Raw genomic sequence first — 11854 nt, 5'->3', positions numbered from 1 at the left:
AACACATCTGACAAGAAGCTGCTGCTGCTAAAGAGCCTCTGTACTCCTGGATTATTCCAGAGGGAGCACAGAAGCTGCATACCCTTCAGGCCCATTTTAGAAACTGTTTAGCAGCCATAGCAGCCACTTCCCAAAATATCTTGCAGATTTCTGCTTAATTGGGATTATGGCTATATTAGTGATTGGACTGCCACAAATCTCTAATTTTCAGTGCTGAGGACCAAGCTTTTTCTTTGAATCATCTTTGGAGAAAGGAGCCACTACTGAGTGAGGAGGGTGGGGAGGGAAAACAAGGCAACTATGGGAGGGAGTTGGATCTGTGCACCACAATCTTAGCTTAATCATCACTCTACTACAGGGGCATTTTCTTAACTCCCGGGCTCAGTTAATTTCCCATTTCCTATGTTTTTATAACACTTTTCTATATGTATGTGATTTCAATGATAAAAAAGACTCTCAAGCACCCTGAGTCTTACAGATACTAGAGGAAGACAAGGTGTGTAGCTCTTTTGAAAGCAAGATATTTTTCAAATGAATGTAAACACTTGGGAATGAATTTTAATTTGATATTAAAATTGCTGTTGTCTTTACTTACCTAACATTCATTTCCTCTGAGAGCCAACTTTTCCTTTCAATAAATTCTTATTTTCTATCATAACATCACTTTGTGCCCCATATAATAAAATGATAGTTTTTAATAATAAAATAATTTAAAGTTATCAAGGATTATTTTCTCTTGAAACCAAAATACTATTAGAGAAGTAGCTTTAATATTTTTTCTTTTAAATTCTTACAAACACTCGTTTTTTTGAGTGTGATGAGCTAATTTGTTTTGACAGAACTTGTGCTTCATTTTTTTCCTCTAGTTATTTAATTTAAAGGCTTGACATTTTGAGTTACTGGGGCAGTTACACACTGACACATTTTAGTCATTGGGGCTTTTTCTATTTGAATCATTCTTGGAGTTGAGAAGGTAAAGGCTGTGGTTGAGATCACACTTGGAAACTGGAGGCAAAATGAATGACAGTAATAATGTTGAGAAAGACATTGCACCATCTAAATTGCTGGCAAACCCAGGTAAGAAGCTGGGCTCTACAGAGTGAGTGTGGGGACTGGATGGGAGGCTAGTGGTATGATGGGCTCACACAGGAAAGGGGCTGAACTAATAAAAAGTTTTCCAGGATAAGAGATGGAATGTGGGAGTCCATAAATTGGTTTATAATTTGTGTAAAAATATGCATATATTTATATTCCAAGTCCTAACACGTAAGGAGAGAAAGATGTAAGACAATGAGATGAGGTTAAGTTTATGACTGAAAATAAAAATAATTTCACGAAAAAAACTACACAAACTCTACAGTGTTACTCAGATACAAGATACTGTCATTTTTCTATAGGTAGAAAACCTATCATGGAAGCTCATAAGAGAAAAAAGGTAGAAAATAATATGTAAAGGACATTTACAAATCAAAAAAGTAAACAAAGGTTGAAGTAAAAGCTCAGTAGGGCATTCCAATGGAATTATCTTCCATTGGATGCACTGGAAAAAATACATATACACATTATATAAGTATGTATATATGAAGCTTATTTTTTTTTAATAAAAAGATTTACTTGAAGATTTATATGATGATTTAGTAAGAGGAAAAAAATGACTATTGTCATAGCCAGAGAAGATAAAGTTTTTATAACTTAGGACTTAAAAGATTGGAGTTCTTTTCTTCTCTACTTAAAAGGTAATCAATTTAGAGAAAAAGTAACTTGGGGGGAAACAGATGAACTCTAAATGTTGTTAAATGACATCAATTATTTCTTCACTCATTGGGTATTTTGAGCATTTTATACCAACTGCTTTGAAGCATTTGTCAGTTCCAACGTCTCTGTCGTATCCTCCTTGGCTTGTGCTGTCTTGCCCCATGCAAGCTGACATTTTCATGGTTCTTCATATGCTGTGTAATTTCAGATTGTAATTGGAACATTTTGAATAAATATTTAGTTAGACTGGATCTTATTTACATTTTCGAGTATATTGACACTGTTGTTTTAGCAAGCAATCACTCTGATGGGATAAAGACAATCTGTGGGATCTGGTTCCAATATCAGTTCCATTTTGAAAACCTGTGTAGTGCTATTCAGAGATGTCTTTCCTGTGCACCAACCAGGGGTGAATTTGGGAACTATGCAATGCTTTATTCATTAGTTCAGGTCTTAACATCTTTAGTATGCCAATTAGAACCATATCTAGGCATGCATAGGTTGAGGGGCAGGTGAACCCAGGAGTTTATAAATAATGTTCATAGGTCTCTTTCTAAAGATCTTTCCTCTTCACCATTTGACCAGTGCTTTCAGGATCCCAGTGGCTTCTCCTTTCCAACCTCCAGCTAGAAATGTGGGGCTCCTTTTATTCTGATGTACCATACACTTCTGCTATCATAGCTGCATCTTTAAGCTCATGAGGCAGAAGGACAGTGAGGAAGATGAAAAAAAAAAAAAAAAGGAAGAGATTTGTCCCCACCCTCATGGAACCACAGCTCTACTAAATGGAGAAGATTGACCTTTCTCATGGTTTTAGCTATTGTTTGTTGCTATAGTTTCCACTACCATCATCAGATTGCCTGAGGTTTGAGGTACACGAGAATGCAGACAAGAGAGAAAGAAAAAATAATGTGACATTTTCATACTCTATTTGAGGTAGGGGTTTGCTCTTCTGTCCCTCAGGCCATACCTATAGTGCTTCTCCTGGAGCCCTCTCTATTTTTTTGCTGACAGATGCTCAATTCTATGTTTCTGGCTGTATTAAGTTCAGGAAACTAATATTAGAGGTGGGAAATTTAAATTCACCACTGATTTGATGGCTATTTAAATCTACATAGTCTTGTAAGATCTGCTGCTAGTATATCCTTTTTTTCTTTTGCTCTTTTTCTGTTTAAAGACCATGTTTTTAGAGCCATTTTGGGATCGCAGCAAAACTGAGAGAAAGGTCATATTCTTCATTTTCTCCTGGTTGCCACACATACATAAACTTTGTCTTTGTCTGTTTTGTGCTGCTATTACAGAATATCTGAGACCAGGTAATTTATAATAAACAAATGTATTGGCTCATGGTTCTGGAGGCTGGAAAGTCCAAGATTGAGAGACACACCTGATGAGGGTCATTTTGTTCATCATCCCATGGCAAAATTTGGAAGGGCAAAAGAGCACATGTATAAGAAAAAGAGAGAGCAAGAGGCACCCAACTTGCTTTTTAACAAATCCAATTTCGTGATAGTAAACCTACTCCCATTATAGAAACATTATGACCTAATTACTTCTTAAATGGCCCACTCTCAACACTATTGCATTGGGAATTGTCTAACACATGAACTTTGGGAGAAACATTCAAATCATAACAGTCTCTAACATCAACATTCTTCACCAGCAGTGCATTTATTACAATTAATAAATCTACACTGGCATATTGTAATCATAGAAAATTGATAGTCTGATGGGCTTACCTTTGTAAGTGACTTGACCTTTCTCCCTGCCTGCCCTTAATATTTTTTCTTTCATTTTGACCTTGGAGTATCTGATGATTTGTGTCTTGTGGTTGATCTTCTTACGGAGTATCTTATTGGGGTTTTCTGGATGTCCTGAATTTGAATGTTGGCCTGTCTTGCTAGGTTGAAGAAGTTCTCCTGTATATATCTTGAAGTGTGTTTTCCAACTTGGTTCCATTCTCCCCGTCTCTTTCAGGTACTCCAATCAGTCATAGGTTCAATCTTTTTATACAGTCCCATAGTTATCGGAGGTTGTGTTCATTTCTTTTCATTCTTTTTTCTCTAATCTTGTCTGCCTGCCTTATTTCAGCAAGATAGTCTTCAAGCTCTGATATTTTCTCTTCTGCTTGGTCAATCTGGCTATTGATACTTGTGTTTGCATCATGATGTTCTCATGCTGTGTTTTTCAGCTCCATTAGGCCATTTTTATTCCTCTCTAAACTAGTTATTCTGGTTAATAGCACCTATAATCTTTGATTATGCTTCTTAACTTCTTTGCATTGGGTTAGAATATAATCCTCTAGTTCAGTGAAATTTGTTATTACCTACTTTCTGAAGCCTTCTTCTGCCAGTTCATTCATCTCAGCTTCAGCCTCATTCTATGCCCTGGCTGGAGAAATGTGGTGATCATTTAGAGGAGAAGAGGCATTCTGGCTTTTGGAATTTTCAGCGTTTTTGCCTTGGGTTTTCTTCATCTTTGTGGATTTATCCATCTTTGATCTTTGAGGTTGATGACCTTTGAATGGGGTTTTTATGGGGTCTTTTTGTTGATATTGTTGTTGTTACCTTTTCTTTGTTTATTTTCTAAGTGAGCTCCTCTGCTGCAGGTCTGTTGCAGTTTGCTGGGGTTCACTTTAGACCCCGTTCACCTGGGTATCATGAATGGAGGCTGCAGAACAGCACAGATTGCTGTCTGCTTCTTCCTCCCGAAGTTTTGTCCCACAGGGGCACTGGCCTGATGCCAACTGGAACTCTCTTGTATGAGGTGTCTGGTGACCCTTGTTGGGAAGTCTCCCACCCAGTCAGGAGGCATTTATTTGTATGTGGGTGTCTAGTTGTTCAGCATCATTTGTTGAAAACATTATCTTTTCTTAATTGTATTGCTTTTGTTCCTTTACCAAAGATTTATTGACTATATTTACCTGGGTCTCTTTCTCTTTAGTCTACTACTCTGCTTTCTATCCTTGTTCATTAATTTATTTGTCTATTCTTTAACCAATACCACATTGTCTTGATTATTGTAGTTTTAGAGTAAATCATAGAGTCAGGTAGTGTCAGTTTCTTAACTTTGCTCATCTCCTTCAGTGATGTGTTTGCTTTTCTGGGTCTTTTGCCTATCTATACAAACTTTAGAATCAGTTTGTTGATATTTACAAAATAACTTTCTGAGATTATTATTATCATTGCATTTAATCTGTAGATAAAGTTGGGAAGATTGATATCTTGGCAATATTAACTCTTCCCATGAACATAAAATACTTCTCTGTTTAGTTCTTCTTTGATTTCACTCATCATTTTGTAGTTTTCCACATATAGATTTGGAACATATTTTATTAGATTTATAGCTTTGCATTTTATGTTTTGAATGATAATGTATATGGTGCTGTATTCTCAATTAAAAGTCCATTTGCTTATTTCTGGCATATGGAAAAGTTACTGACTTTTGTATGTTAGTCATGCATTCTGCAACCTTGCATATCAGTAACCTTGCATATCAGTTCCCAGAATTTTTCATTCTTTTTGATTTTCTAGATAGATGATTATGTCATCTGCAAAGAAATACAGTTTTATTTCTTATTTTCTCATCTGTATACTTTTATTTTCTTTTCTTGTCTTATTGCATTATCTAGTACTTCTAGAACAATGTTGTAAAGTACTGATGAGAGGGACATCTTTGCTTTGCTCTTGATCTTAGTGGAAAAGTGTCAAGTTTCTCACCATATTTGAGGATGTTAGCTGTAGGTTTTCATAGATACTCTTTATTAAAGTGAAGAAGTTTTTCCCTATTTCTAATTTACTGAGAGTTTTGTCACAAATCTGTGTTGAATTTTATTTACTGAGAGTTTTAATCACAAATGGGTGTTAAATTTTGTTAAATTTTGTGTATTTATTGATATGATCAAGTGATTTTTTTAGCTTGTTAATGTTATGGATAACATTAATTGATTTTTAAGTGTCAAACCTGTCTTGAATAGCTGAAATAAATTTCACTTGATCACACTATATAATTCTTTTTATACATCATTGGATTTGGTTTGCTAATTTTTCATTGAAGTTTTGCATCTATGTTCATGGGATATATTCCCCCATAGTTTTCTTTTATTGTAATGTCTTAATCTGATTTTCCTATTAGAATAAACCTGGCCTCATAGAATGAGTTAAGAAGTATTCTCTCTGTTCTAACTTCCAAAACAAATTATAGAGAATTAGTATGATTTTTTTCCTTAAATGTTTGGTTGAATTCACCATGAGCTTATCTTGACATGGTAATTTCTGTTTTGGAAGATTATTAAACACTGATTCAACTTCTGTAATAAATATAAACATATTTAGATCATCTATTTCTCCATGTATGAGTTTAGACAAATTATGTCTCTCAAGTGATCGATCCTCTGTGTGGACATAGAACTGTCAATTTTAACATCCATGGGATCTGTAGTAATTGCCCCTTATTTATTTCTGGTATGAATAATTTTTGTCCTTCCCCTTTTCTCCTTAATTAGTCTGGCCAAAGCCTTATCCATATATTTTTTTTTAATCTTTCAAAACCTAGTTTTTGGTTGTGATAACCTTTCTCTCTTGATGTTCTATTTTTTTTCTTTTTTCTTTTTTGTTAAAGAAAGAAAGAAAGAGAAAGAGAAAGTGGGAGAGAGAACAGGAATCTTGCTCTATTGCCCAGGCTGGAATGCAATCTAAAAATAAGTATTAAAAACCTCTTTTATGCCGATAATTGTACTTAACAGCAGAGACAGGAAGGAATAAGGGAAGAAAATAACAAACAAACAGCCAACCAGTATTTCATTTAAATCTGTGAAATGCTATGCAAATGCTGAAGAGTGATTTACTTCCATTTATGTGGTCACTTTCAAAATAGGTGTAATATGATACTGAGAAAAATGTATGTTCTGTGGACCTGGGGTGAATAATTCTATAAATATTCACTGACATTAAAATGATTTTTAACATAGGTGGATTAAATATCTACTATATTTCCTTCTGTTTTCTATTTGTTGCCTTTGTTCTTTTTTTTTTTTTTTTTCCTTTTTTTCTTTTGATACAGGGTCTCATTCTATTCATTATGCTGGAGTAGTGGTGTATATATAGTTTCCTGTACCCTTGAACTCCTAGGCCCAAGTGATTCTCCCATCTGAGTCCTGAGTAGCTGGTATTGCAAGCAAGTTCCACTAAGCCTGGCTGATTTTNTCTTTTCTTTTGAGACAGGGTCTCGCTCTATTCATTAAGCTGGAGTAGTGGTGTAATTATAGTTCCCTGTACCCTTGAACTCCTAGGCCCAAGTGATTCTCCCATCTGAGTCCTGAGTAGCTGGTATTGCAAGCAAGTTCCACTAAGCCTGGCTGATTTTTATTGAATTTTTGCAGAGACAGAGTCCTGCTATGTTGCCCAGGCTGGTCTTGAACTTCTGGCCTCAAATGATCCTTCTGCCTCAGTGTCCCAAAGGGTTATAAGTGTAAGCCACCACACCCAGCCTTGTCTTTCATTCTTTTTCTGCATTTGTAGTTTTTAACTTAGCATTTATAAAGTTTCATTTTTTTCCCATTCTTAGTATACCGATTATATTTTAAACATTTGTTTTTAATAGTTACCCTAGTGTTTGCAATATACACTCACAACTAATGTAAGTTTGCTTTCAAATAATACCATACCATTTCACAGGCACTGTGAGTACCTTAAAAAAAAAATCCTAATTCTCTGCCTTTATCCCATGTATAATTTCTGTTATTCATTTCATTTACATACATAAGTATATAAATATATATAAAAGATATATAAGCAAACATAATTAAATATATTACTACTATTATTTTGAACAAATTGTCATCTGTTAGATCAATTAAGAATAAGAAAAATAGTTTTATTTTACCTTCACTTATTTTTTACATTCTTTATAATAGAATTCAAGTTTCTAATCTGTATAATTTTCTTTCTTTTTTAAAAAATGCATTTAACTTTCTTGTTTTTTGGTATAAGACAGGTCTACTGGCAACAAGTTGTCTCAATGTTTATCTAAAAATGTGTTTGTTTCTCATTCACTTTGAATACTTTTTTCAGCTAAAGAATTCTAAGTTGATAAGGTTTTTTGCTCTTAACACTTTATTTTTTTCCACTCTCTTCTTGCTTTCATGGTTTTGGAGGAGAATGTAAATGTCATTGTTTCTTTACACGTAGAATTTATTTTCCTCTGGATTCTTTTATGATTTCTTAAATCTTCGATAAAGGGGGCACAGGAATATATGTAAACTCTGAATTTTTCATTCAGTATCTCTGTCAACTGAAACTGATAAAAACTAAAATATATTGATTAAGAAAAATATCTTGGGAAACATCAGTGTAAAGCTTGCTAATGTCTCTAGTGTTGAGGGGAATGTTAGAGGAAAATATGCCTATTTAACTAAGGACAAACCTAGATAAATGAACTAGAGGTGTGAACTGTATGCAAGAGATTGTGTCAGAGTGGGTTTCCAACAATTAACTTTTTAAGAGGTTTTATATAACCTAAGACATTTTGAGATATAACACAAAAACAGGAAATTATACAATAAAAATATATTGCTTGATTCATTATTATAATATAAACACATTTGTTGACTACTGATATGGCCTGGCTGTCTCTCCACCCAAATCTCATCTTGAATTATAGTTTCCATAATCCCTACTTGTCATGGGAGGGACCCAATGGGAGATAACTGAATCATGGAGATGGTTACCCCCATGCTGTTCTCGTGATAGTGAGTTTTCATGAGATCTGATGGTTTTATAAGGGGCTTTTACCCCTTTGTCAGGCACTTCCCTCTCCTGCTGCCATGTGAAGAAGGACATGTTTGCTTCCCCCCCACCATGATTGTAAGTTTCCTGAGGCCTCCCCAGGCATGCAGAACTGTGAGTCAATTAAATATATTTCCTTTTTAAATTATCCAGTTTTGGGCAGTTCTTCACAGCAGTGAGAATGGACTAATACAACTACTAACATTGTCTGAGAAAGATCCTTGTTATGTGGCTCAGAAGCCCTCCATGAATTCTTAAGTGTGCATCCTCCTATCTCCCAAGAATAACACATTTGACCTCTACAATAATCACTTTATCACTTCAGTTTTGCCTTTTTTCTCCAAAACAATGCCTTTTAAGTCTATTTTAATCAATAGATCACCTCTTAATATCTTTAAGAAATGTTTTTTTACATTTTTAGGCAGGAATCAGGATAATTTGCTATGTTGAATTTCTAACAATTTGGATTTTGTTTATTTCATCCCTGTGGTTTAGTTGATATGATACCCTCCAATTAAAAGGGTAACTTGAATATGGTAGCTGGAAAGTTAAAATCAATTGTTTTAACTTTGGAAAATGATTAAGCTCTGGAGACAAAATAGAAAGTTCATAAGATCACAGGTCAGTTGCATCCTCTAGGGAAAAGGGAAGGAATTAAATACAAATAACATTTTGATAGTTAATGTTTCTGGCAGTATTGTGTCTGTATTTAACTTTAAAAATGTTTTTCAATAATCTTTTCCCAGATTATCTACATTCAAAAGAGCACTGCAGTAAAGCTACCTTAAATTGGTGCTTATTTTTCTTAATCGTGTTTCTGACAATCATACTGTGTGGAATGACTATTACTTTAAGAGGTAAGTGAATTGTAATCTTTATTTCTCTAGAGATAATTGTACTTGTAAAAAGAAGATATGGCATCTTAATAATTTTGTTATTCTTTACAGATTTTAATATATTGTCTCACTAATTGAGTTAAACTCCAATAACTTTTTAAGTGGCATCAAAAATTTTAATTATGTAAATAGGGTTCCATTATTACAAGTTTACTGAAGTGATCAGAGTCTTCAGAAGATACAACCAAATTGCCAGTTATATTATGCTTAAATTTACATTATTGCTAGGTCTTTTATTGTGTAGTTTTACTGACTATCTTTTCACTCAAGAATTCCATTTCCAATTAAGTGATTTCAAAGGCATTCCTTCTGACAAAGGTCATACCAAAATAGAGTTGTAGAAGTCTATGTAATTCATACAAGTGTGTTTATGCTTGAAAGGAGTAAAACACCCCTTGGTTGTGGGGTATATGTAGACACCTGAAGATGCAGATAGTTCTAATTCCAATTGCCATCAATTGGAATATGTTTCTATTCGGGTCTTCCACTCAGAAATTTAATGCCATTTTTATCTTAACTGAGCACTTATAACTTTTAGTTTGATGTGCAATAGTAAAACTATCATGAATTTCTTCTTCTTTCTTCACAATTTCACAGACAGAAGATCTTAGCAATGTCAACATACTATTTTTACCTTAGATCTTAGCAATGTCAACATACTATTTTTTTTCTAATTAATCTGAGAATTTTTATCTTTTTATTTTAAGGAAGCACTACATGGCTTCCTTTTGGCGTACTTAAACTGCAAGCATTATTACCTTTGTGCCTTGGGCTTTTATTAAGTAAAATATGGATTACTTGAACACAGGAATCATGATATACTGTGAGAGTCAATTTGATTACCAAGATGGCTACTAAGTGACTAATAGGTGGAGAGTATCTACAGCATGAATATGCTGGACAAAGTGATGCTTCATGTGCTGACATTTTATCACCCTACTTAGAATGGTGCGCCATTTAAAGTTTATGAATTATTTATTTTTGAAATTTCCCATTCAGCAGATTTGATCTCAGTTGACCATATGTAACTGAAACATCAGAAAGCCAAACCACAAATAGGGGAGCCTAGTGTATTAGCCAATGATTCATTATGTGTTGTTGAAACAATATATTCTTAGGATATAGGCTGAGAAGATCAATGAATAGAGGATCAAATCATTGATCTTAATCTGCACTACAGGACAAATGGACCTAATAGACATTTACAGGATGTTTCATCCAACAGCTGAAAAATACAGTTCTTCTAATCAACAAATGGAGCATTATCCAGAATTGATCACTTGTTAGGATTTACAACAAGTCTGCGGCCCGGCGCGGTGGCTCACGCCTGTAATCCCAGCACTTTGGGAGGCCGAGGCGGGTGGATCACGAGGTCAAGAGATCGAGACCATCCTGGTCAACATAGTGAAACCCCGTCTCTACTAAAAATACAAAAAATCAGCTGGGCATGGTGGCGCATGCTGGAGGCGGATGTTGCGGTGAGCCGAGATCGCGCCATTGCACTCCAGCCTGGGCAACAAGAGCGAAACTCCGTCTCAAAAAAAAAAAAAAAAAAAAAAAAAAAAAAAAAAAAAAAAAAAAAAAAAAAAAAAAAAAAAAAAAAAACAAGTCTGCAAAATTTTTTAAAGACTGAAGGCATATCCAGCATCTTATCTGACCACAATGGAAGAAAACTAGAAATCAATAGCAAGAGGAACTTTGAAAACCATATAAATACATGGATAGTAAACCACATGTTCCTGAACAACCATTGGGTCAATGAAAAAAAAATAATAAAATATAGAATATTTTTAAACGAATAAAAATGAAAATAAATCATACAAAAACCTGGTATGGAATACAGTTAAAGCAACACTTAGAGAGAAACTTATAGCAATAAATGCCTCCTACATCAAAAAAGTACAAAAACTTTAAATAAATTACTGAGTGATGCACCTTGAAGAATTAAAAAAGCAAGATCAAACCAAACCCAAAAATAGTAAAAGAAAAAAAAAGTTAGAGCAGAAATAAAATAGAAACTTGTAAAATAAAATATCAATAATACTGAAAGTTGGCCTTTTGAAATGATAAACAAAACTGACAAACATTTAGCCGGACTATAAAAAAATTAAAAGACCCAAAAATAAAAATTAGAGATCCAAAAGGAGACATGACAGCTGCTACCACAGAAATTCAAAGGATAATTAGAGATTTATGAGCAACTATATGTCAATATATTGGAAAATCTAGAGGTAATGGATAAGTTCTGAGACACATATAATTTAAAAAGATTAAATTATGAAGAAATCTAAAACCTGAATAGACCAATAACAAGTAAGAAGGTAGAAGCAGTAATGAAAAGTCTCTCATTAAAAAAAAAAATAAATTAGAACATGCTGAGCTGGGCTGAGGCTCTGGTGCCAGGTTGTGCCCAACATC

General features: G+C 34.2%; 1 protein-coding gene across 1 annotated transcript in view; it reads left to right on the top strand.

Moving 5' to 3' along the window:
- Positions 1–844: 844 nt before the first annotated feature.
- CLEC2D (C-type lectin domain family 2 member D) overlaps positions 845–11854 on the top strand; it is a 28525-nt gene continuing 17515 nt past the window's right edge. Inside the window, exons 1-2 of the mRNA XM_017519014.2 lie at positions 845–1077; positions 9287–9397. Coding sequence (XP_017374503.1) covers positions 1017–1077; positions 9287–9397 — 172 coding nt within the window. The 5' untranslated portion in view covers positions 845–1016. The remainder of the gene's footprint in view (positions 1078–9286; positions 9398–11854) is intronic.

Source organism: Cebus imitator, unplaced genomic scaffold (genome assembly GCF_001604975.1).
Source record: "Cebus imitator isolate Cc_AM_T3 unplaced genomic scaffold, Cebus_imitator-1.0 Scaffold721, whole genome shotgun sequence".
Classification (NCBI taxonomy): Eukaryota; Metazoa; Chordata; class Mammalia; order Primates; family Cebidae; genus Cebus; species Cebus imitator.
The sequence above is the reverse complement of the archived record's forward strand: the minus strand, read 5'-3'. Positions and strand labels throughout refer to the sequence as shown.